Genomic DNA, 26,936 nt, shown 5'->3' on the forward strand with positions numbered 1-26,936 from the left:
AGAGAGAACGTACATTTATGCATGATAGGTACAAGGCCAGCTCCCCAAAAGATGATCTTACCTTGAGGAATTTGTAGAGCAAGAAGGTAAACCAATTGGTGAGCATCTTTTCCGCAACAGATTCTGTCCTGGAACGGCAGTGAAGGGGAGAGAAAGGTATTGATGTAGATCATAAAGGAAAGGAACTGCTGTCCGCTTGCATATGTGCCCCCTCCTGGGAGAGCATGTGTGGAGCAGGAAATTCCTTCCTACCGGGGTTTTGTGTAAGTGCGCATCCAGTTTACACGTTAAGGCCTTGAAAGACCAGTCTCAGCCTCACCTCCCTCACAGGGTGTCTGTTGTGGGGAGTGGGAAGAGGAAAGGGAAGGCGACTGGAAGCCGCGTTGAGACTCCTTCCGGTAGTGAAAAGCGGCATCTAAGAACCAACTCTTCTTCTTCTCCTTCTGTAATCTCAGGGCTCTCTCAGCCTCATCCACCTCACAGGGTGTCTGTTGTGGGGAGAGGAAGGGAAGGCGAATGGAAGCCACTTTAAGACTCCTTCGGGTAGAGAAGAGTGGCATCTAAGAACCAACTCTTCTTCTTCTTCAGTAATCTCAGGGCTCTCTCAGCCTCCCCTCCCTCACAGGGTGTCTGTTGTGGGGAGAGGAAAGGGAAGGCAATTGGGAGCCGCTTTGAGACTCCTGGCAGATAAAAACCAACTCTTCTTCTTAGTCCAAATCAGGGTGGGCTTGGGGCTCTTTCCAGCAGCAGTGGAAGGCTAGCACCTGCACTGGAAATCAGGCCTGCCTCCCGCTTAGCACGCGCCCGGCCCCACGAGCAGGCCAGCCCTGTTCCTCTTTCCTCCTCACCTTTTTAGAATCCCAGAGCTAAAGCCGCAAGGAGGGGACGGGTGGGCCTTTGTTCTCTTTTGTTCCCGCATCACATCAGGAGCCTCTTTTCAATCCCCTCTCAGCTGGAGACCTTCTAGGTCAGGTGAGAAGGGAAGCAAGCCGGCTTCTCCTGTTTCTCCCTCGCAAAACTCCTATTCCTTTAGGTCCAATGGAAGGAACTGGCGAGGGGAGCCATGAGTCATTTTTGGGGAGTGCGGGGGGAGCGTTTGTGCATTTTTTCTCCCTGGTGAGTCCTTCCTCGGACATTAGCACACCAGCTCCTTGGGGAGGAGAGAAACCGTAACACGGATCCGGACCCTGGGTTGTTCCGCCAGACTTGTGGTCAAGGTGTCTTCCATCAACAGCCTGGTCTACCCCATTTCCCCTCCTGAACTGATCTACCCATAGACTGTTTGGTTCATCTTTTAAATATGTATACCATCTATACTCTCATATAAGCCGAGGCACCTGATTTCACCACAAAATCTGGGCAAACTTATTGACTCGCGTATAAGCCGAGGATGGGAAATGCAGCAGGCTACTGGTAAATTTACAGGGTGGACTAAGCGCTTAATCCATGCTCAATCATCACAGGCTTTCCCGTCCAGCCGCCCCCCCCCCAAAAAAAAATACAGAAAAGTCAAGAGGGTGAATAGCTGCTGGTTTTTGTACCCCGCTTTTCACTAACCAAAGGAGTCTCAAAGCGGCTTACTGTTGCCTTCCCTTCCTCTCTTGATGCCAGATACCCTGAGAGAGCTCTGCGAGAACTGCTCTGTGAGAACAGCTCTGGCAAGAGAACCAAAGAGTGCCCCCAGGCCAGCAAACCAGAGCAGAACAACAGTACCCGAAGTTGGCAACCTACTACAATAAGTACGAAAGCTACCAAACTGGGAGAACGGACAACTCTAACTACAACTGCATGCCCCACCCCCCAGAACAAAACACTGAAATAAAGAACTGCAAAACGGAACACTAAAAGAAAGAACTGTATATACCTGCGTATAAGCAGAGGAAGGCTTTTTCATTGTGGAAAAAGGTGCTGAAAAACTAGGCTTGTATGTGAGTATATAGGGTAACAGTTTAACAATTTAATGTTATATTTACTTGTTCTTCTTGCTACTGGTAGCCACCCTGAGCCCATTTCAGGATGGTCCATCCAGGTCACTATCGTGTGCTCAGATTGGCAGCAGCACCCCAGGGTCTCAAGTGGAGGTCTTTCACTTCCTGCCCCTTCCTTTTTTCCGGAGATAGAACCTGGGACCTTCTGTGGGCCAAGCAGAGGCTCTGCCACTGAGCCACGACGTCTCCCCTGAACGGGATGCTCACATGAAGCTGCCTTGTACTGAATGTGCCTAAAAGTCCATCAAGGTCAGTATTGTCTAGCTGGCAGCAGCTCTCCAGGGAATCAGGAGGAGACCCTTCACATCACCTTCATCCTGATCTTTGCTGGAGACTTGGGGAATGAACCCTGGATCTTCTGCATTCAAATAAGAGCCATGGACCCTCCCCAAGAATCTGTCTTATACTGAATCAGACCATCAGTCCTTGGGGGCCACGATTGCCTCCTCAGGCTGGCAGCTGCTCTTTCAGGTGGCATTATCCCCTACTTGGCTCTCTCACCTGGAGATGCTGGGGTTCGAACCAGGAATCTTCTGCATTCCAAGCTGATGCTCTACCACTGAGCTACAGCTCTCCCCTGCTAGAGTTTTGGCAGATTCAACAGACATCTCTATGACTATCTTTTCAAAGGCATGGTCCTTCAAGGTCAGACTTGGTCCTTCAAGGTCAGGCTCTGTCTTGTCTACTCAGACAGGCAGTGGCTCTGCGTGGTCCCAGGCTGGGGTTTAACCCACCCATCCACTGCCTGGTCCTTTTAATCTAGAGATGCCTGGGATTGAACCTGGGGCCTTCCACTTGCCACGCTGATGCTTCCCCATTGAGCCCAGTCCTCTCCCCGACTCTGCAGGAAGTCAGAGTTACAATGTTGGAGGCTTTCACCTCTCAAGTTATTTCCAGCCCTCCCAGCTGCCTGGCAGTTCTCAAAGACAGTTGGAAAACCAGAATCCAGAATTCGATAAGTGGGATTCCAGCTGGTGGCTCAACCCACCACGAGGTGCCCAAAATACTTGTGCAAATGAAGAAGAAGAAGAAGAAGAAGAAGAAGAAGAAGAAGAAGAAGAAGAAGAAGAAGAAGAAGAAGAAGAAGAAGAAGAAGAAGAAGAAGAAGAAGAAGAAGAAGAGTTGGTTCTTCTATGCCACTTTTCTCTAGCAGAAGGAGTCTCAAAGTGGCTTACAGTCGCCTTCCCTTTCCTCTCCCCACAACAGACACCCTGTGGGGTGGGTGAGGCTGAGAGAGCCCTGATGCTTGGTCAGAACAGTTTTATCAGCACCGTGGCGAGCCCAAGGTCACCCAGCTGGCTGCATGTGGAGGAGTGCAGAATCATACCTGGAGTGCCAGATTAGAAGTCCGCACTCCTAACCACTACACCAAACTGGCTCTCACCAAAGGGACCCAATGTCAAAGGGAAATTTTTAAAAAACCCAGATGAATGAGGAATAAAAAGAGAAACAAGACGGGAGGGACGGAGGGAGGGAGGGAAGAAGGAAGGAAACAGGCAGTCTTCAAGCAAAGGCTAAAGGTAAAGGTAAAGGTATCCCCTGTGCAAGCACCGAGTCATGTCTGACCCTTGGGGTGACGCCCTCTAGCGTTTTCATGGCAGACTCAATACGGGGTGGTTTGCCAGTGCCTTCCCCAGTCATTACCGTTTACCCCCCAGCAAGCTGGGTCCTCATTTTACCGACCTCGGAAGGATGGAAGGCTGAGTCAACCTTGAGCCGGCTGCTGGGATCGAACTCCCAACCTCATGAGCAAAGCTTTCAAGCAAAGGCTGGATACACACTTTTCTTGGATGCTTTAGGATGCTTAGGGCTGATCCTGCGCTGAGCAGGGGGTTGGACTAGATGGCCTGTATGGCCCCTTCCAACTCTATGATTCTATGATTCTATGATAAGAGGAAGGAAGGAGGGAGGGAAGGAGGGAGGGAGAAAAGAGGGACAAGAATGCATTAACTTGAGGTGGTGGTGGTGGAGGAACGCACAATACAATAAACAAAGCCTTAAAGAGAAGGAGCCACTGTGTGTGCACAGAAGTCCCCTCCCCATGCCCAGGAAACCAAGGGTTGGAATTTCACCAGCAAGGTGGTAATCTTAGATTTATAGCAGCAGGGAGTTACTTTGCCAAGAATAAAGCCAACTAAAAGGGAAATCTGATTTGCGTTCCCAGGCTCCCTGCTTAGCAGCCCCGGACTCAGCCAGACAGCTACAATTACTTGCATTTTATTGATTCTCGGCTGCAGGCTTTGTGCTGGGAACAATACTCCCAGGCAGATGGCAAGGCGAGCTCCTTTCCTTCTGCACAGCCCTGCCAAAGGCGGCTTTAAGGAAAGCCCCAACTCCGGCGCTCTCTCGCATAAATCTTGAGTTCTTTCTCTGAAGCCAGGGGGAAGATTCTGCCTTTTACACCCCTGTAAATCCCCGATCAATTCTGGCGTCCACTGGGACCCTCATGGAGCTTCAGACCGATGCTTTCAGCATATGGAATTTATCTGGGCAAAGGGAACCTGAAGAGTGGTACCATGCATCAAAATGTTCCAAGTTAAAGCACTGAACAGTGCATGGTCTGCTGGTTAAAGCATTTTTTCCCCCCAACCTTTTGACCATATAGAAACTCCTGAAAAATTCTTCAGGCTTCAACTAATCCAGGAAGTGATGCCAGTTGGCCATGCCTCCCTGCTACACCCCCAGAAATCACATGGCATCACTCATGAAATTAAATGCTTGTTAAATAAGAAGCTAGTTTCATTTTTGAGTGTGCAGCGCCTTGCCTGAGCAAAACAAGGAAGCTTTCATCTCAGTGGTCATGAAGCCTACCACTCAAAACAGCAATTCTCCTCTGGGGAATTTATCTGTGTGATTTGGGGACAACCTATATCTTTGGTAGACCTCCAGGCACTGTGATGAGGTTGGCAAAGAATTAGAATGTGGCAAACTCAGGTTCGAATCCTCACTCTTCTTTGGAAACTTGTTGGGTGACCTTGGGTTGGTCACACATTGTCAGCCTAACCTACCTTGCAGGGTTGTTCTGAGGATAAAACAGGGGAAACAGGAACAATGCAACAAAACCAAATCAGACTCCAGTGGCACCTTTAAGACCAACAAAGATTTATTCAAGGCGTGAGCTTTCGAGTGCAAGCACTCTTCCTCAGGATAGGAACAATAAAAACTGCTTTTGGTCCATGTTGGGTAGAAAGGTCGGATATAAATTAAATAAAAAGTACTCTCCTGTTTCCCCTTTTTTATTAAATTTATATCCTACCTTTTTACCCAACATGGACCAAAAGCAGTCATTCATTCTCTTAAAAAGAAGGTAGAGGAGAGGACTATTTATTTATTTATTTAGATTTATATACCGCCCTCCCTGAAGGCTCAGGGAGGCTTATACTATCCTATAATCTGTAGGGATACTTCCCAATTTTTTTCTCATCTATATTTCTTATTTTAAAAAATCATGGTGCTGGAAGAGACCTCCAGGATCATCTAATCCAGCCCCCTGCCAAATGCAGATAATTTGCAGCTACCTGCCCACCACAGTGACCCGTATTCCATGCCCAGATGATGCCCCCTGCCCCACCAGAATCCCTGGCCAGTCTGGCCTGGAAGAAAGTCACCTCCTGATCCCAAAGTGGCAATGGGCATTTCCCTGGGCATGCAAGAAAGGGCCACAAGAGCCAACACAATCCCTTCTGCCCACACACTCACCATCTGCCTAAGTTCACAGAATGAGCATTTCTGGCTCTCCAGCCTCTGCTTAAAAAATTCCAAGGAAGGAGAACCCACCGTCTCCCGAGGAAGCTTGTTCCACTGAGGAACCGCTCTAACTGTCAGGAACTTCTTCCGGAAATGAAATTACTGGGTGTTGTACCAGGGTACGAACTCGACTGATCTTTTTTTCATTTCCAAATTTAGCTGAGCGCATCTCATTCACATCCTGTCCACCGTTTGGTATGGAGTTTCATTCCTTCCTGTCGATTTGGCCTTTCCTACCCCCTGCATTAATTTAAATTCATATGGGCTTGGATCAAGGGTTTAATGAAAAGTTATCTTGTGATGCTACAGTTCGATAAGGTGATTTAATAGCGTCAACTCTGCTAACAGGGAAAGTACATGTTATCGGCTTGCCATAGGCCAGCAGTCCCCGGCCTGTGGCCTGTGGCCACAATTACCCCCTCCAGGGAACTGCAAAGTATTTTCCAAAAGTGGGTGGTACCAGGTGGAGATTTCACCCAGCAAGGCTTCTCATTGGCCACTGGAGTTTTGATTGGCTGTGCAGATTGATTGTTCAGGAGCTGCCTCCACCGCACAGCAATCTGCACTGTGGGGCTAGTAGAAGAAGAAAAAGAAAAAGAAGAAGAGTTGGTTCTTATGCTGCTTTTCTCTACCAGGAGTCTCAGAGCGACTTACAATCGCCTTCCCTTTCCTCTCCCCACAGCAGACACCCCGTGAGGTGGGTGAGGCTGAGAGAGCCCTGAGATTACTGAAGAAGAAGAAGAAGAAGAAGAAGAAGAAGAAGAAGAAGAAGAAGAAGAGGAAGAAGAAGAGTTGGTTCTTATATGACGCTTTTCTCTGGCCGAAGGAGTCTCAAAGCGGCTTACAGTCACCTTCCCTTTCCTCTCCCCACAACAGACACCCTGTGAGGGAGGGGAGGCTGAGAGAGCCCTGAGATTACTGAAGAAGAAGAAGAGCTGGTTCTTCTATGCCGCTTTTCTCTACCCGAAGGAGTCTCAAAGTGGCTTCTAATCACCTTCCCTTTCCTCTCCCCACAACAGACACCCTGTGAGGGAGGGGAGGCTGAGAGAGCCCTGAGATTACTGAAGAAGAAGAAGAAGAAGAAGAAGAAGAAGAGTTGGCTCTTATATGACGCTTTTCTCTGCCCGAAGGAGTCTCAAAGCGGCTTACAGTCGCCTTCCCTTTCCTCTCCCCACAACAGACACCCAGGCGGAAGAGCTCCATCTTGCAGGCCCTGTGGAACTGTGTGAGTTCCACCAGGACCCTTAGGTCTTCTGGAAGCTCATTCCACCAGGCAGGGGCCAGGACCGAAAAGACCCTGGCCATGGATGAAGTGAGGCATACTTCACACAGGCCAAGGATCACTGACTTATTAGAACTTTCAGAGCACCAGCCTCTGGTGTGACACGTTTCACAAAGTACCTTCTGAGGAGCAGCTTTGGGTGGTTCTTGCTCTCCAGGTTCTTGTCGATGAGGTCAGCCAGCAGCTGCTTGAGGACATCGGTGGCATATTCCAGCTTGCTCTGCAGCACTGTCATGATCAAAGACGCCACGTTGCCCCGGTCACGCATGGAGAAGCTGCGCTGGGACTCCAGGGTGCGGATGAAGGACAGAAGGAAGACCTTGTTGTTGATGAGTTGGGCAAAGAGCTTCAGGCCTTTCTCCACGCGCTCCTGCCGATAGCCGGGAACCTGGCGGAAGCACAAACACACGTGGAGGAAGTGCCAGAATTCTACGTTCCTGGAACACTCTCTGGATAACCGAAGGGCCGCCTGTCTCTCGTATGGTTCCACCCATTGTTGGATGCATTATGCGTGACCCACTCTCTGACATTCTGTGCCCATTCGGGGTTGGGAAATATTTGGAGATTTTGGGGGTGGAGCATGAAGAGGGTGGTGTTTGTGAAGGTTATGGCTGGAGCAGAGATTCATTAATGGCCTTAGGCCACAAGATATAGTTGGAACACGATTTCTGGCGCAGGGATGCTCTGTCTTCTTGGTGCTTGGGGGGCAACAGTGAGAGGGCTGCTGGAGCTCTGATCCTGCTGCTGGACCACCAGAAGTTACATGGGGTTTGGCCACTGGTTGACACAGAGTGTTGGCCTGGATGAGCCACTGGCCTGATCCAACAGGGCTTCTCTCATGTACTTGTCACCTAGAAGAATCCACTGTCACCTGCCACCCCCTTGAGCCTTCCCAGAATCAGACTCTCTATCCGATGGCTCTCCAGCCTCTGCTTAAAAGTCTCCAAAAATGGAGAAGCCACGACCTCCCGAGGAAGCCTGTTCCACTGAGGAACTGCTTCAACTGTCAGGAACTTCTTCCGGATGTTTGGATGGAATTTCTTTTGAATTAATTTCATCCCACTGGTTCTGGTCCAACCCTCCGGGGCAAGAGAGAACAACTCTGCTCCTGGGATCACAACCTGAACTCTAGGCAAAAGAGATCAGTTCCCCTGTGAAGAATTGGCCTCTTTGGAAGCTGGACTGTATTCCCTGCTGGGGTCCTTCCCCTCCCCAAACCCCGCCCCCTCCTCAGTCCCCACTCCCAAAATCTCCAGGCATTTTCCATCCTAGAGCTGGCAACGAAGAAGCGAAACTCCCAAGCAAAAAAGAAACCAAGTGAGCAATGGAACTCTCTGCAGTTGGGCCCATGCACCCTGCCCTGAATTCTAGGCTTCACTCTGCAAGCCCCCCTCCTCACCCCCCATTGCTTCCCAATAAATCTCAGCAGGGGCTGCTGGCACTGCCCCCTCCCATCATCCCCAGCTCCAGCCCCCCCTTGCTGGCCCTCTGCTCCCACAGCAGAGACTGCCTGCTGAGCCAAACCTTTTTGTATTTTTACTGCAAGTGCAAACACCTGCTCGGGACCTACGTTAAGATCAACAGAACTCATTACCGCGGGTGATGTCATCTGGGCAGCGGCGTAGGGCGCTAAGCCGCAGAGCCGTGAAGTAGGGGGGGAACCCCCAGCTCTTGTGAAAAGGGCTCCGTTCCTGAGGAGCTGTCAGTAATTGGTATGCAGGAGAGGAGAGGAGCCGACCAAAGCGACAGGCTTGCCGGAGGGAATTCTGCCGAGCCTTCTGCTAACCGGGGGGATGCTTTGACCAGAGGCAGCCCAGGGTTCAAAGACAGTGGGGGAGCCTCTCACTGAGTTACGCAGAGATACAGAAAAGCGCACCTGAGTTCCTTCCTCGGAAAAGGGGGCAAAACTGTTTGTGCTCAAGGGAACCTCCACGTTCAGAGGCAGTCAAGCACTGAGTTTCAGGGCCAGGAGGTGACATCAGCGGAAGGCCTCGGCCACTGTGCCCCTGTTGCTGAACCCCTAGAAGAACTGGTTGGCCACTGTGCAAGACAGGATGCTGGACTAGATGGACCCCTGGTCTGACCCAGCAGGGCTCTTCTGATGTTCTTAGGATGCTGGACTAGATGGACCCCTGGTCTGATCCAGCAGGGCTCTTCTGGTGTCCTTAGGATGCTGGACTAGATGGACCCCTGGTCTGATCCAGCAGGGCTCCTCTGATATTCTTAGGATGCTGGACTAGATGGACCCCTGGTCTGATCCAGCAGGGCTCCTCTGATGTTCTTCTTGGGATGCTGGACTAGATGGACCCCTGGTCTGATCCAGCAGGGCTCTTCTGATGTTCTTCTTGGGATGCTGGACTAGATGGACCCCTGGTCTGATCCAGCAGGGCTCTTCTGATGTTCTTAGGATGCTGGACTAGATGGACCCCTGGTCTGACCCAGCAGGGCTCCTCTGATGTTGTTAGGATGCTGGACTAGATGGACCCCTGGTCTGATCCAGCAGGGCTCTTCTGATGTTCTTAGGATACTGGACTAGATGGACCCCTGGTCTGATCCAGCAGGGCTCCTCTGATGTTGTTAGGATGCTGGACTAGATGGACCCCTGGTCTGATCCAGCAGGGCTCTTTTGATGTTCTTAGGATACTGGACTAGATGGACCCCTGGTCTGACCCAGCAGGGCTCTTCTGATGTTCTTAGGATGCTGGACTAGATGGACCCCTGGTCTGATCCAGCAGGGCTCTTCTGATGTTCTTAGGATGCTGGACTAGATGGACCCCTGGTCTGACCCAGCAGGGCTCCTCTGATGTTGTTAGGATGCTGGACTAGATGGACCCCTGGTCTGATCCAGCAGGGCTCTTCTGATGTTCTTAGGATACTGGACTAGATGGACCCCTGGTCTGATCCAGCAGGGCTCCTCTGATGTTGTTAGGATGCTGGACTAGATGGACCCCTGGTCTGATCCAGCAGGGCTCTTTTGATGTTCTTAGGATACTGGACTAGATGGACCCCTGGTCTGACCCAGCAGGGCTCTTCTGATGTTCTTAGGATGCTGGACTAGATGGACCCCTGGTCTGATCCAGCAGGGCTCTTCTGATGTTCTTAGGATGCTGGACTAGATGGACCCCTGGTCTGATCCAGCAGGGCTCTTCTGATGTTCTTAGGATGCTGGACTAGATGGACCCCTGGTCTGACCCAGCAGGGCTCTTCTGATGTTCTTAGGATGCTGGACTAGATGGACCCCTGGTCTGACCCAGCAGGGCTCTTCTGATGTTCTTAGGATGCTGGACTAGATGGACCCCTGGTCTGATCCAGCAGGGCTCTTCTGATGTTCTTAGGATGCTGGACTAGATGGACTCCTGGTCTGACCCAGCAGGGCTCCTCTGATGTTGTTAGGATGCTGGACTAGATGGACCCCTGGTCTGATCCAGCAGGGCTCTTCTGATGTTCTTAGGATACTGGACTAGATGGACCCCTGGTCTGATCCAGCAGGGCTCCTCTGATGTTGTTAGGATGCTGGACTAGATGGACCCCTGGTCTGATCCAGCAGGGCTCTTTTGATGTTCTTAGGATACTGGACTAGATGGACCACTCATCTGATCCAGCAGGCCCAACAATGATCAATAAGATGCAAATCACAAGATTCATTGCCGGCCATTAATGTCGTTATCTTTTTAAAAATACTGAAACACTTCAAAGAGGACCAGTCTATTAGCCATGATAGTGAAATGGAGCATCCCTGTTCAGAGGGCAGAACACCTCTGGCTTCCAGATGTTGGGGGAAGCCATAGACGCCCCAGGGCTTCCGAAGACATCTGGCTTTTTATGGTCGGAAATGGGATCACTGGACTTTATAAACCTTTGGGTCTGGTCCAGCAAGGTACTTTGTATGCCTCTAGACGGCCAGAGAGCTTCTTGCTGATGAAGGCTCCTTTGAGTCTCCTGTCGATACTATCCGGACACCCACCCTGGGCTTAGACTGGACTAGAACTTCATAGGCCTGCCCTGGGAGTAGGAATTTGTCAGTCTAAGTCGGCCAAACTAATGTATTTCACAAGACTGATAAGGGATGAAAACCTGGTCCAGAGGAAATGAGTCATTTACGGCTGTTTGGAGAAGGGGGCTATAAAACTGGAAAGGTTTTGTTTTAGTCGCATCCCAGTTATTCGCTTTGTGAATTCCTGCACGGCTGCTCCAGAGAAAACGGCCCGATTGAATTCAGGATGATAACAAGTTTGGCTCTTCTGATGCACGCAGAAGGGACATCACTGTGTTGTTAGCAAGGGCCGTCACCAACCAGTAGAACCCCCCAGGTGGTTGCTGCAGGGAGCTGGAATCATAGAGTTGGAAGGGAACTGCAGGGTCATCTAGTCCAACCCCCTGCAGAATGCAGGAAATTCACGATGACTTGCCCACCCACAGTGAACCTAATCCCATGTTCAGAGGATGTCCCACCAAAAAATTCAGAATCCCTGGCCAATCTGGTATGGAGGAATATTAGACTTCTGACTCCAAAGTGGCGACTGGCATTTCCCTGGGCCTGCAAGAAAGGGCCACAAGAGCCAAGCACTGACACAATCCCTTCTGCCCACCCACTCATAATCTGCCTAAATTCACAGAATTAGTATTTCTGCAAGATGGCTATCTAACCTCTGCTTAAAAACTTCCAAAGATGGAGAACCCATCACCACTCGAGGAAGCCTGTCCCACTGAGGAACCGCTCTGACTGTCAGGAACTTCTTCCGGAAGTTTAGCTGAAAATTCTTTTGAATTAATTGGTTGTGATCCGACCCTCTGGGGCAACCGAAAACAACTCTGCTCCATCTTCTCTAGGACAGCCCTTCAAGTACATGGAGATGGTGATCATATCACCTCTTAGTTGCCTCCTCTCCAGGCTAATCAGACCAAGCCTGGCCACACTATTGTAAGAACATTCAGTGAGAAACTTCTAGGCCAGGTTGCTTTCTCGGGTCGCCTTTTCGATATCCCCTCTTACCTCCAGGTCCCTCAGCACAGGGTGATCTTCGATGCCAGGGAAAAGGACCCTCATGGTGTACATCCGGTAATCGAGGAAGGGGATTCCGGCTCCATCTAAGTCACTCGTCAGCTCATGGATGTCGGTCTGCAGTTCGGCGAAGGCTGTGAAGGTGGCGGGAAGGAAGAAGAAGGCCTTAGAATATTGAGAGCAAGGTTTGACCCAAACAGGGTTGCCATCAGGAGATCCACCAGTGAGACCAAAACTCCAGAAGCCTTCCCATTGTTGCCCCAACCACCAAGAAAACAGAATATCAGTGCCCCAGACATAAATACCTCAGAGAAGCCATGTTGGATCAGGCCAATGGGCCATCCAGTCCAACGCTCTGTGTCAAAACCAAGGTGCCACCGAGAGGTCCACCAGATGGGCCAGAACTCCAGAAGCACTCCCACTGTTGCCCCTCTAGCACCAAGAAGATTGAGGATCATTGTCCCATGTAGAGTGTCCCATCTATATCTCATGACTCATAGCCAATGCGGGCCCTCTGCTCCATACATTTATTAATGATATATCTGGGCTACCAAAAGTGGCCCTTCTCCTACAATGCCTCTGGCCCTGTCCTGAAAACACAAGGATTCCTCCAGGCCAATTTGACACCTTCTGCTCCTCTGTACCTTCTTTGCATTCCAAGGCCACACGAGACTCCAGGTTGTCCATCTGCATCTGAAGCCGCTTGAGGGTGAGGTCGCTCTCCCGGGACTTGCGCTTGTAGGCGATCAGGACGGCCACGATGAAGATGATGAGCAGCCCTCCTGCCACGGCGATGCTGACGATGGCGGTCAGGCTGAGGGGGCTGTCGGGGGAGATATACACCATCCCAGGGGAGAACTCTGTCCCTCCAACGCGAGCCTGTGGGAAAAGGGACAAGGTGAGACACCGGGTTGAGAAGGCCTGATGGTCAAAGGAGATGTGTCTGTGTCATCTGTCATCAAATCACTCCAGACCTATGGGAACCCTGTGGATTAGTAGGGTTGCCAACCTCCAGATGGGGCCTGGAGGCCTCCTGGAATTGCAACTGCCATCCAGATGACAGAGATAAGAACATACGAGAATCTATCAGGCCAATGGCCCCTCCAGTCCAACACTCTGTGTCACACAGTGGCCAAAACCCAGGGGCCCTCAGGAGGTCTACCAGTAGGGTCATAAAAACATAAGAGAAGCCATGTTGGGTCAGGCCAATGGCCCATCCAGTCCAACACTTTGTGTCACACAGTGGCCAAAGCCTGGGTGCCTTCAGGAGGTCTACCAGCAGGGCCATAAGAACATAAGAGAAGCCATGTTGGATCAGGCCAATGGCCCATACAGTCTAACACTCTGGGTCACCCAGTGGCCAAAACCCAGGGGCCATCAGGATATCCACCAGCAGGGCCAGAAGTCCAGAAGCCAATGATTGGCCTGGAGGGGGTAAGAAGCCACCAACCACATTCTGCATGATCACGCACCACTTCTGGTGTTTCTCGAATCCTGAAGAAAATTTCAGGGGGTTCTCAATGGTAAAACAGTTGGGAAAGGCTGCATTTGGCTTTGAGGGAGAATGCAGGTTTGAGTTGGCTTAGACTCCACTTCTCGGTCGTTTTTTGCAGTCGGGGATATTCGTGTGTATGCGTGTGCGCGTGTGCACACACACACAACATGTCGTTTTCATTACATTTTTACACTCAATAACGGGCCGCCGGGATTGGAAACCTTTCACTCCTGTGCCCAAGACTAGGAATTCAGACTACCTCTAGAAATCCCTGCGAGATTCCGAACCTCCAGCGATGTTTGGGCTGTGCGTGTGTGTCCTTTTCTCCTTCCACCCCTCACGGCCGATTGCCTTTGCTCTGCTCTGCTCTGGGACCGGCCCCACTTACCATCACTTTGTGCCTCCCGATAAGGTTCGGGGACTCGCACAGCAGCTGGGCATCCGACACGGTGACGGTGCAGGGTTTCTCGCCCACCAGCACCGTGTAATTCAGTTTGGCGTTCCCTCCCGTGACGGGTGGGATCAAATTCTTCCCCTGGCACAAAAGAGAGAAAACCACGAGGACATGAAGCACTGCATTATTATTATTATCTGTCCCTAAGTCACAGCTGACTTGCGGTGACCCTGCTGGGTTTTCAAAGACAGGAGAGGAACAGAAGCAGTTTGCCGCCCTCGGCTTCCATGTCGTGACCCTGGACCCCTTGGGGGTCTCCCGTCCGGGGCTGACCCCACTTAGCTCCCGAGAGCTGAAGAGACCTGGCTCGGGCTATCCAGGTGAGGTCACAAGAAGGTCTTGGTTAGTGGGAAAGGCAATAAAAAGACATTTCAATGAAGCCACCAGCTCAGCATTTTGCAATGCGGTGTCAGAACTTTTGCGTGGCGGTGATGGGAAATTTCGTCAGCTCACACTGACTTACACCTGTTCAGAGGTGGCTTTCCTTGGGGGGGTCTCCCAACCAAATACTAACCAGAGCTGACTTTGCTTAGCTCTCGTGCGCTGACGAAATCAGACTAGCCCGGGGAAGGATGCAGGGGGATGAGGAAAGGCCCCTGAAGTGCCAAAGGACCATTTCACCTTTCTGGCTGAAAGCACCATGCTTGACTTTTGAAATATTCCATGGCAATTGATCTCATCACCTACTGCCTGGTCCTTTTAGGTGGAGGTGTCAGGGATTGATCCTGGGACCTTCTGCATGCTAAGCAGAATCTCTGCTACTGGGCCATAGCTGAGCACGCAGCCACATGAAGATACCTTACACTGAATCAGGCCCTTGGTGGCTCAGGGTTGATATAGCCTAATCCAACTGATAGCAATTCTCCAGAGTCTCAGGCAGAGGTCTTTCCCATCACGCAGACTTGATCCTTTAACTAGAGGTGCTGGGGATTGAACCTTGGACCTTCTGCCTGCCAAGCAGAGGCTCTGCCACTGAGCCAGGGTCTCAGGTCAAGGTCTTTCCCATCCCCTCCTGCCTGGTCCTCTCTAACTGGAGATGCTGCCGGGGATTGAACCTGGGACCTTCTACCTGCCAAGCGGAGGCTCTGCCACTGAGCCAGGGTCTCAGGCCAAGGTCTTTCCCATCCCCTCCTGCCTGGTCCTTCTAACTGGAGATGCCAGGGATTGAACCTGGAACCTTCTATATGTCAAGCAGAGGCTCTGCCACTGAGCCAGGGTCTCAGGTCAGGGTCTTTCCCATCCTCTCCTGCCTGGTCCTCTCTAACTGGAGATGCCGGGGATTGAACCTGGGACCTTCTGGATGCCAAGCACTTCCGCAGAGTCACAGCCCTCCCAAATGACAGCATGGGCAGGGTTTATTGTGAACGTCTCTCCTTCTCCCTGTTACCTTTATTATAACCGGCGTTCCCGGCTTCAGTTCCAAAACCCCAGGAGGGTTGAAAGCCTCAAAGACCGGATTCGGGTAGTAGGTGAAGTTGGTTTTATTGAGGATCAGCAGGGACTGGACATTGTCCAAGATGAAGCCGAACTCATCAGGGCGCTCCATGAGGTCAGACTGGTTGTTTGGGTCCACCGCCAGGGCCGGTGCTTGGCAGGTCATCTCCGTTTCATTCTGCACTTCGCACACCTGGAACAGACAACCCACAGAGGCTGGAGTTGTGTGATCATAGCAATGGCTCCCCAGAATTGTGTTACACCAATCTTGGTGTTGCTGTTAGGGGGGGGGGTATTGTTATGAGGGTGTTTTATGGGGTTTTATTGTTTGACCTTGTAACCCGCCACGAGTCTTTTTGAGAAGTGGCAGGATAGAAATCCAATCATAAAATAAATTTCCGTTGGCTGCAGAGGAAAGGACATGCAGTAATGGGTTTAAACTACAACGATATAGGCTAGATATCAGGAAAAAAATGTTCACAGTCAGAGTAGTTCAGCAGTGGAATAGGCTGCCTAAGGAGGTGGGGAGCTCCCCCTCACTGGCAGTCTTCAAGCAAAGGTTGGATACACACTTTTCTTGGATGCTTTAGGATGCTTCGGGCTGATCCTGCATTGAGCAGGGGGTGGGACTAGATGGCCTGTGCGGCCCCTTCCAACTCTATGATTCTATGAAATTTTCTTGAAAGGGAGCATCAGACCCTTTCAACAGGAGGACAGGTAGGGGGGTCATTTTCAAGAGGTTTGGTATCCATTTCTAGATTTGAGTCCCCCCTTAGAGACCAACACAATCTCTGGAGTAGGCATATTTAAGAGTCACAGTTCCTTTCATCGGATTCAGGGGACCTAGGGACACTTGTATATGACAAAAGTGAGCTTTTTATTTAAAAAGTTAGTTTTATTAAAAGTTTTTAAAAGACAAAGTAAAATCTAACAAAAACTTATACTAGCTAAGAAAAAAAACACACAAGAACAGAGAAAAAAAGAAGAAATATATGAAAGGAGAGAAAATATAAAGAAGAAGCTTCCAGTTTTCTTTTATGGCAAATACATGCAAATTACAAGCTTATCACTTGCCCTAAAATTAAAAACAAGAGCCTTCTTTTCCCCCCTCTTAACCATCAGATCCACAAATCACTCGTTCATTTTTTTCTTGTTTCATGTTAGAGGTCTATCAAAGGGTTGACAAAGGCAGTTTTGACTTTCAGAAGCTTATGCCTCAAATACCTGGGCGGTCTCGAAGGTGTGACAGAAGTCAAACCCAGCTCTTATGCTGCACCAGAACATGCTCAGAAATGAGACCCTTCGGATTCTAAATTTAATGGACAGTTTAGAGCAGGGGTAGTCAAACTGCGGCCCTCCAGATGTCCATGGACTACAATTCCCAGGAGCCCCTGCCAGCATTCACTGGCAGGGGGCTCCTGGGAATTGTAGTCCATGGACATCTGGAGGGCCGCAGTTTGACTACCCCTGGTTTATAGGCATGAGCTCCTGAATGCCGGGCTGTCTGAACCGTTTTGAGGCAGCACGGAGCAAGTTTTGATTTCTGCACATGCTTTTTCCTGAAAGAACCCTTGAAAGCAAATGAGAATCCAGTAGCTAAGACACTAACAGGATATACTATAAATCTCAAACGCACAAATTCCTACTAAAAACTTCTTCTTCTTCTTCTTCTTCTTCTTCTTCTTCTTCTTCTTCTTCTTCTTCTTCTTCTTCTTCTTCTTCTTCTTCTTCTTCTTCTTCTTCTTCTTCTTCTTCTTCTTCCCTGCTCCTCTTAAACTGGAGGGGCCAGGGATTGAACCTGGGATCTTCTGCCTGCCAAGCTCTCTCTCTCCACCCACTCCAAAGAGCTGTTTACACTTTTGATCCACTTCATTTAGGGGAAAGATGTGGGTGATGATTCCATTGAGAATTTCCTTTGGTGTTGCCTCTTAGGATTGATCAAACAGAAGAGGTTGGACTCACAAATGGCTTGCATTAGCTTCTCCTGATCTTCTTTCAAGCCATTAGCTCTTTGCATTGGCAGAGAAAACTCCTTTGTTTTATTGCCCCGCTATTGTGCATATCCGGGGGGAGGGGAGCGGGGAAGGCAGAAGAAATACCTTCCCTCCTTGCAAAAAGAGCCTGGTTATTGTTCCATATTTCAAAAGAGGGATTATTTACGTGTTAATTAAAAAATAAATGAGCCTAGCGTGCTGATAATGGCCTCTTTTGCCTTTGTTCAGGTTTGAGACGCCTCCGGATTCATCGCGATTAATTTGCCGAATGGCTGGCCGAACCGCAGCTTCTGAATGGCTGTCCGAACCACGGCCTCAGTCTCAGCAAAAGAGAGGGATTCTGAGGGTTCAAGAGAGAAGCTTGTGCTCCCTCCGCTTAACTTCGGAGAATTGATTATATCGGCCCAATCTGGGTGCCAGGGAAGGTTGCCAACTTCCAGGTAGTGGCTGGGGATCTGCCCCCATTGCCACTGAACTCCAGGGGACAGAGATCAGTTTGCCTGGAGAAAAAGGGCACTCTGGGAGACAGACTTTGTGGCATCATATCCCAAAGATGCCTCTCCCCTCCCCAAACTCCACCCTACAAATCTCCAGATGTTTTCCAGCCCAGACCTGACACTCCTAATGACAGAAATTGCCTGATTTTGTCAGCTCTCCTTCTGTCCTGGCTGATTCTGCACTTAATTTGTTTTTTTCCGTTAAGGATCCTGCTGAATTCAGATGGATTTGAACTCGGGTCTTCCTATCCCCCCCCCCCATTGAAACAGAAAATGTTCTGTACTGGATTGGGGAAGCTCAGAGGAGGGAGGGGAGCCAAGCACAGCAGGAGTATCTTTCTTTTCTTGAATGGGGGGGGGAGAGGATTGGAAACAGCAGAGGAGGGGAAATAACAAGAGGCAAATCTCTACTGAGAGAAGTTAGGGCTTCTGGAGTAGGCTTGTGTGCTTCGAGAGCCAGTTTGGTGTAGTGGTTAGGAGTGCGGACTTGTAATCTGGCATGCCAGGTTCGATTCTGCACTCCCCCACATGCAACCAGCTGGGTGACCTTGGGCTCGCCACGGCACTGATAAAACTGTTCTGACCGGGCAGTGATATCAGGGCTCTCTCAGCCTCACCCACCCCACAGGGTGTCTGTTGTGGGGAGAGGAATGGGAAGGTGACTGTAAGCCGCTTTGAGCCTCCTTCGGGTAGGGAAAAGCGGCATATAAGAACCAACTCTTCTTCTTCTTCTTCTTCTTCTTCTTCTTCTTCTTCTTCTTCAGCAGCTGAAGCAGCGGTTCGAGTCCGAAGCAGGCAGTGCCATGGCATGGGGGGGGGGGGCCTGCCAGCATGCCAGTAGGTACATGCATGCAGGCGCAGAGCCCTGCACCTGTGTGCAGGCGCTGGGTTATGCGCTGCCACCGCCGCCACCCCTCCCCCCTACACCACGGTTCTGGCTCGAACCACTGTTTCGGCTGCCGAAGTGCACAAGCCTACTGGCAAGCAGGAACCAGGAAGACTTTGCACTGACACCCTGGCCAATCAGGGAAGACTGCTTTGCTAACTCAGCATTGGAGGCAAGAGGCAGGAAGTTAATTTGCAAAAAGCAGAGATCTGCACATTTACTGACGCTGATTTTTTTAAATATTATATCCACTTCTGGATATCATGGGGGAAAGATAAGGTCACTCCAGATCAATCATGCGTATTGCAGAGGGAGAATTTAAAGTGCCCAAAATCAAAATGGAAATCGAATTAGACGGGAGGGATTTATTCGAACGGAGTAGGTAAAAAGCCCCGTGCAGCCTAAATCCCTGTTTTTGGAAGCTGTCCGTTCCTTTTAGAGTTGTCAGGTCTATAGGTCCACGTGACGGTCCCATTTTCTGGATGCACCCCCCCCCCCAGAACTCACCACAACCAGGAAAATCATGCTAGAATATGGGGAGAGGGAGGGAAATGTATTTTTGTCAGCTCTCTCCACATCTCATCCGGCATTGCAGGCCAATCCAGATCTTTCCCCTTGGCTGCCTTTACAGTCGGAGCCAAACATCCAGGAAGCCAATAACAGGCCCTCATTGAGTGATGCCAACCTCCAGCTGGTGCCTGGAGATCCCCTGGATTTACAAACCCATTTCCAGATAGCATAAGTCACTTGATACTAGAAGTTATGTATATGGATAATTGTATTAAAGATGTTTTATAATATGAATTATTGCATCGGTAATTATATGAATTATACATTGATGATTATATTTCTGTGTGATATTCAAGGTGCGATACCTACCTACGTTATGGAAGTAAAAAGATTATTATGCTTTTTCTCTATATTTATAAAGTACGTGATTACGTAGGGGTGAGAATCAATGGGTTAACAAAGCAAAAGGAACGTACATGTACAATTTTATTTCATTTTAATATTGAAGGAATGCCACTGAAGGAGGTGTTAAATTTGAAAGCGAGTGTTGAGTCCAGAACCCCGTTTTGGCATTGGTGTTTGATCTGAGCACTTATTCTGCACAATAAAGAAGAAAAGAGACTTGGAGGTTGAAGTCTGAACGTTTCTTAGTTTTGCCACGGCCTTGAAAAAACTAAATAGAGCAGAGCTCTCAGCAAAGTTCAGGTAGGCAAAGGAGGACCACGGCATTGGCTGCTTAAAAAATAAACAGCTTCATTGAGATGAGAAACAGAGAGGAGAAAGATAACCCTAACAGACCGACAAGCATTGTTATGGCAACCCTAGGAATGAAGCCCCCCCCCCAAATGTCCTAGAATTGACAGGTTTATTTGGGTCTTCCAAACGGATGTTGGCAGAGTTTAAATATGCAAAGGAGCAGAACAGTGGATGTTTAAAGACTAAAGGATTGAAACAATTTTCTTGAGAGTGGAGAGCGATAGTTCTAACAGTCTAACTGACTGTTGTTCTGGAGGAATTAGGGGAGGAAGTGTGCTCGAATGTGGGTGGGGTTTGGGAAGGGGAGGGACTTAAATGGGGTATAATGCCACAGAGTCCATCTTCCAAACCAAGCATTTCCTCTGATCTCTGTTGCCTGGAGATCCGGGACAATCCTGGAGATTTCGGGGTAGGGGGGAGTTGGGGAGGGTGGTGTTTGGTGAAGGGACGGAGTTTAGCTGGATATAACACCATTGAATCCATGCTCAGCAGCCATTTTTTCTAGGGGAATGGATCTCTTGTAGCGTGGAGGTCAATGGTAATTCTGGGAGATCTCCAGGTTCCGCCTGGAACCTGGCAGCCCTACTTAGCCCTGGTTTCATTTCTGCATTGCCTCAATGTGTGAAAATGAGATGGAAGCCAGCAATTAGTTTTATGCAGGAATTGGAGCAGGGTTTTTAAAAAACTCATCTGGGATTTCCAGTATTGCTAGCCCAACGAATCCCAAGGGACCCCAGGGGAAAGATAAGGAAAGCTCACATTTAAGAACAGAAGTTTTTCCCCCCTATGATTGAGCAATGCCTAGTTAAACAAGGTAAGCCATGTGGATGGCAGGGAAAGAAAATGGACCTCAGAATAGCATTTTGAAAAGTCGTATTGACACAAAAAAACCCTCCGAGGATTCTCTAATGAGGCCCGCAACAGCTGACCCAATTCCAGACTGAACGGTGCGCCTTCCGCCCGTCAATCCATCCGACAAAACTGATGGACAGGAGATTTGGTACGGGGGGGAAAACAAAGATGTCTTCCCCCAACGCATAAGGCCCTCATGGTGTTCGCTGCCACAAGATGGAATGGGGGCCACCAGAGCCTGAAAAAGGATCGGCTGGCTTCACATGTGGATGGTTCAATGTTCCTTCTAATAGCACAGCGGCCGGACCTTGCTTCGATCCCAGAAGCAGCAAAAACGCTCTGTTCAGGTGCACGCTGCACATTTGTGGACTCCGTTAATTGACCCGAAGAAGGAAAGGTAAAGGTAAAGGTATCCCCTGTGCAAGCACCAAGTCATGTCTGACCCTCGGGGTGACGCCCTCCAGCGTTTTCATGGCAGACTCAATACGGGGTGGTTTGCCAGTGCCTTCCCCAGTCATTACCGTTTACCCCCCAGCAAGCTGGGTACTCATTTTACTGACCTCGGAAGGATGGAAGGCTGAGTCAACCTTGAGCCGGCTGCTGGGATTGAACTCCCAGCCTCATGGGCAAAGTTTTCAGGCTGTATGTCTGCTGCCTTACCACTCTGTGCCACAAGAGGCTCTTCGAAGAAGAAAAGGCACTCCTTAAAATGTGGCAAACGAGGACCAAGCATGTGTTGAAGTGATCCCAGACATTGGTGGGTGTTACATTCCTCTAAGGGTGGATAAGGTGTTATTCTCCTTGATGTGGCACCTCCTATTGCCCTCTGATCCCTCCTCTTTGTGTGTTTTCTCCCTCTCTGCACATGGCCCTCCATAGAGACCCATGTCTCTTCAGGTCTCTCCTGTAGAAACAGTGCTCTCACACTCCCACAAACGTGATCCTGAATCAGCTAGTCTCTCGTTGTCTCAACCTGGGAGCTACACTCAGAACCTTCCTCTTCTGCACTTTGTCCTCTCCCCCGCTTCACATGGCATTCCCTGGGGAAAAACATATCTCTGCAGATCTCTCCTGAAAAAAAAAAAAACAATTCCATACTCGCACACACATGATCAGCAACAATCTCCCTAATCTGGGAGTTGCCCTCAAGCCCCTTCTCTCTCACACACTTTATCTCTTCACTTCACATGGCCTTCCCTGGAGATACATCTCACTGCAGGTCTCTCCTGTAAAAACAGTGTCATACTCCCACGTGCAAACTGGCCTTTTGTCATTGGGAAAGTACTTCCTTCATCAAGCCTTTCTTCTCTCCTCTTGACTACAACCTGAATGCGAACTGGACTTGAATCAATGTAATTGCACATTTTTCTTCAATATACTTCTTGGGACACTGGTCCCCAACCTTTTTTCGGCTGGGGACCGGCAGGGCAACTGCCCCGCCCGCGCAGCGCACATGCGCGGCCGCACACGCCACATGCGTGCTGCACGGCCGAAATCGCGCATGCGTGGCACTTTCATGCATGTGCTATTTTGGCCGCGCAGCGCGCATGTGTGCATGCGCGGCCAGGCCGCGCACGTGTGATTCGTGGCGCAGCCCTGATTCCCTCCCCCCCATCCCGCAGTAAGAAGCTTCCCGGGCCGCAAGCTTGCGGCCTGGGAAGTTTTTTACTGCGGGGGGGGGGGGCGGGGAGAGGGAACCACACTGGGCCGCGGACCGCAGGTTGGGGACCACTGTCTTGGGAGATTCACTGACTGCAATCAGCGTCACCCTCCTATGGCTGGGCAAGCTCTACTGTATCAACCAAATATCCCAACAGCATTTTCCAGGGGCGGAATGATTATTTTCTCTTTTGAAAAGACTTAACCAGGCTTTCTCAATCAGGGTTTCGTGAAACCTTGGGGTTTCTTGATGGCCCTGGATTGCATTCCCGAAAGGATGGAAGTGAATTAATTTTAATATATTTTTAAAAATGTGTTGATGAACATGTTTTGGGTGATATGACCATACATGGTCATGTTGACCCGCCACCCCTTCAAAAATGACCAATGGTGGGCCTGAAGGGAGGGGAGGAACGGGAGGGGCCCTGGGTGGGCATGCATGCTTCCCCACCACGTTCTGTATGATTGCGCCACTTCTGGGGTTTCTGGAGATCTGAAGAACTTTTCAGGGATTTCTTCAAGACAAAAAAAGTTGGGAATGGCTGGGTTAGACAAACAGAGGTGGTTGGCCATTATCTGCCTCTGCACAGCAACCTCAGACCTCCCTGGAGATCTCCCATCAAAATTCTAACCAAGCCTGGCCCTGCTTAACTCCTGAAGGCTGATGAGATGATTCTACACTTACTTTATTCTATTGTGGATCCAGCTGAATTCGGATCGATTTCGTGTCTTCCTCTATCCCAGGGGTAGTCACAAACTGTGGCCCTCCAGATGTCCATGGACTACAATTCCCATGAGCCCCTGCCAGCGAATGCTGGCAGAGGCTCATAGGTATTGTAGTGCATGGACATCTGAAGGGCCACGGTTTGACTACCCTTGCTCTATGCCCTCCCCCCCACTCCCCGTTGAAACAGAAAGGTGTTCTGCATGTGATTAGGAGAATTGAGAAGGGGGGGGGGAGACAAGAAGAGCAGGAGCCTCTTTCTTTTCTTGAAGTGGGGAGGGGGAGATGATTGGAAACAGCAGAGGAGGGGGAATAAATCCAAGAGGCAAATCTCTGCCAAGAGAAAAGTTAGGGCTTCTGGAATTTCTGCTGAGAGAAGTTAGGGCTTGCCCTTTAAGGGAAGCCTTGCAACCTGGAAACGAGGAAGTCCTTGAACTGACGCCCTGGCCAATCATGGTTTTTCTACAATATTGGAGGCTTGGCAGCAAGTTATTTCAGGGATAGCAGACAGCTGCGTGCTTATTCTTGCTGATTTTTCAAATATCAATGGTTACATCCACTCCAGGGGGTGTGTGGAGGGGGAGGTAGACTCACTCTGGATCAATTATGCTTGTGGCAGAGGGAAAATTCAAGGCACCCAGCATCAAAATGTAATTTCATTTTGTAATTTCATATAGATGAAGAAGGATATTTGGATTTAACATGGAAAATAATGCTCTGGGAGTACCCAGTGCAGAGCCCGTTGAATCCGTGTGGTTCTCTCGCTTTCCTCGTTCGCATTGACTTTCTTTTGTACTTACATTGATGTGTTCTTTGGTGCCGTACTTGGCCCGGATCTGCGGGTTCTGGATGAGGTCTAGGTTCGTGCCCCAAACCGTGACGGGTGTATTCCCACTGATGGGCAGAGAGAAAACAGAAGGTCAACCACAGAACTTCGAGGCCAGTCACCTTGCTAAGACTTGCCAGCCTCCAGGCAGTGAAGAACACAGCTGACATGAATGGCTGTGCAAATCTTTAGACTCTTCTTTATGGTTAAACGTTAAGAGGCAGAGTCATGGCGTTCATAACTCCATTCATTCATAATTACAATCCCCCCTCCCTGATCTGCCGGCTCAATCACTATACCAGGATCTGTTTGCAAAGTTTTCAGTGCCGGAAATCTGTGCACTCTGCGAATTTATAAGAATAACTGGAAATAAGGTATGAAACCATCACGTATATACGTTCTTTATTTCATAGAATCATAAGAGTCGGAAGGGCCCTCCAGGGTCATCTAGGCCACCCCCTGCAAAATGCAGGCAATTCACAACAACCTGCCCACCCACAGTGACCCCAATTCCATGCCCAGATGATGCCCCCACCCCAAAAAACCTCCAAAATCACTGGATAGTCTGGCCTAGAGGAAATTTTGTACTAGCTCGCAAGCTGTATAAAACTGTTGTATATGTTTAAATTCAGGGGTAGAACTATTGAGGAAATTGGTCACCCTGAAAACGAGTGAAAATCCGGACCTCGTTCTGGCTATGGCTCTGAACGTTTAACAAAGAAGAAGGGCATGAAGATTTGCACAGCCATTCACCACAGCTTTTTTAGTCTCCGGTGATACTCATGGCTGGCAGGTCTTCTTCACAGCCTTCTGGCAGGAATTACAGCTCTTTTCCCAGAGACAAAGGTCAGGGCCCCATGAGAAATCATAGAATCATAGAGTTGGGCCATAGAGGCCATCTAGTCCAGCCCCCTGCTCAACGCAGGATCAGCCCTAAGCATCCTAAAGCATCCAAGAAAAGTGTGCATCCAACCTTTGCTTGAAGACTGCCAGGGAGGGGGAGCTCACCACCTCCTTAGGCAGCCTATTCCACGGCTGAACTACTCTGACTGTGAAAATGTTTTTCCTGATATCTAGCCTATATCGTTGTACTTGAAGTTTAAACCCATTACTGCATGTCCTCTCCTCTGCAGCCAGCAGAAACAACATCCTGCCCTCCTCCAAGTGACAACCTTTCAAATACTTAAAGAGGGCTATCATGTCCCCTCTCAACCTCCTTTTCTCCAGGCTGAACATTCCCAAGTCCCTCAACCTATCTTCATAGGGCTTGGTCCCTTGGCCCCAGATCATCCTCATCGCTCTCCTCTGTACCCTTTCAATTTTATCTACGTCCTTCTTGAAGTGAGGCCTCCAGAACTGCACACAGTACTCCAGGTGTAGTCTGACCAGTGCCGTATACAATGGGACTATGACATCTTGTGATTTTGATGTGATGCCTCTGTTGATACAGCCCAAAATGGCATTTGCCTTTTTTACCGCTGCATCACACTGCCTGCTCATGTTTAGTTTACAATCCATGATTGCTTTGGAAGGTGGACAGAACACAGAAATGGAGAGCTGGAAGGTATCTCAGGGGGCATCTAGTTCAATCCTCTGCACAATGCAGCAAATGAACAATTACCTCCCGCCCATTCTCCGTGCCCCTGTGACCCCTGCCCTCTGCCCAGGGGAAGGCAAAAGGTCTGAGAACGCATGGCCAATCTGACTGAGAGGATCTGAATATATTCCAACCCCCTGATATCCGTCCAGCTGCTGCTTAAAGTCCACCACAGATGGGGAGCTCACCAACTCCTTGAATGGTCATCTTGGCCATCACAACATCCTCCTGCATTGAATCCCACATCTTCATTCCTGTATGATAGCATTTCCTTGTGTCAGTCCTGAACCTACTTCCCACCCACTTCATTTCCCCAGAGCGACGGACCAGAACCAATGGAATGAAATTAATGCAAAAGAAATTCCGTCTAAACATCCGGAAGAAGTTCCTGGCAGTTAGAGCGGTTCCTCAGTGGAACAGCCTTCCTCGGGAAGTGGTGGGTTCTCCATCTTTGGAAATGTTTAAACAGAGGCTGGATAGCCATCTAACGGAGAGGCTGATTCTGTGAAGGTTCAAGGGGGTGGCAGGTGACAGTGGATGAGCGAAAGGGTTGTGAGTGTCCTGCATAGTGCAGGGGGTTGGACTAGATGACCCAGAAGGGCCCTTCCAACTCTAGGATTCTAGGATTCTCTGATCGGATGTCCCTGAATTCTAGAATTTTGGGAGAGGAAGAAAAGGTTCTTTTTGTCAACTCTCTCCACCACCACCACAATTGGTTTAATTTCTCCCATGTCATCTCTTTTCTCAACTGAGCAATCCCTGGCTCTTCAGCCATTCCTCAGAGGGAAGGGTGCTCCGTCTTGGTTGCCCTCGTCCTGACTTACTCTGGCTTTACAATATCCTTTTTGAGACAGAGGTGACCCGAAATATCTTTCTATTTAATTAATCCCCCCCCCCCACCACCCGTTAAATAGTCTTGTAATACCGATAGTCACTAACCGATCTGCAAAATCTGCTGGCTGGGTCTGAAGGGCCGAACCAGGAGAATCTCCCAGCCGTGTCCCAAACCTCTCAGGCCCTCCAATTACTTGGGTTTCACGGCGGAGCTCCAAACCAATGAAGGATGGAAGAAAGGCAAGACTCCTACTTCTTTCCCTGAAAATCCCTTACAAGGAACACCGGTATGTTTAATGACCAATTTCTCTCTCCACTGGGCCAGACTCATGAAATTTCCATACGTCGCGACTCTTTCTAGGTTCAGGAGACAGAGGGTTGTATCGAACTGGGAGTCTG

The 26,936-nt window shown here is 49.7% G+C and overlaps 1 protein-coding gene across 1 annotated transcript in view; it reads right to left on the bottom strand.

The window, feature by feature from the left end:
• PLXNA4 (plexin A4) overlaps positions 1-26,936 on the bottom strand; it is a 472,781-nt gene that overhangs the window by 64,486 nt on the left and 381,359 nt on the right. The window contains exons 17-23 of the mRNA XM_077340351.1: positions 24,081-24,174; positions 15,356-15,595; positions 13,903-14,049; positions 12,664-12,898; positions 12,011-12,153; positions 7,137-7,405; positions 62-128 (exon numbers count right to left, since the gene is read on the bottom strand). Of these exons, the coding sequence (XP_077196466.1) occupies positions 62-128; positions 7,137-7,405; positions 12,011-12,153; positions 12,664-12,898; positions 13,903-14,049; positions 15,356-15,595; positions 24,081-24,174 (1,195 nt within the window). The remainder of the gene's footprint in view (positions 1-61; positions 129-7,136; positions 7,406-12,010; positions 12,154-12,663; positions 12,899-13,902; positions 14,050-15,355; positions 15,596-24,080; positions 24,175-26,936) is intronic.

This window comes from Paroedura picta, chromosome 5, assembly GCF_049243985.1.
Source record: "Paroedura picta isolate Pp20150507F chromosome 5, Ppicta_v3.0, whole genome shotgun sequence".
Taxonomy (NCBI): Eukaryota; Metazoa; Chordata; class Lepidosauria; order Squamata; family Gekkonidae; genus Paroedura; species Paroedura picta.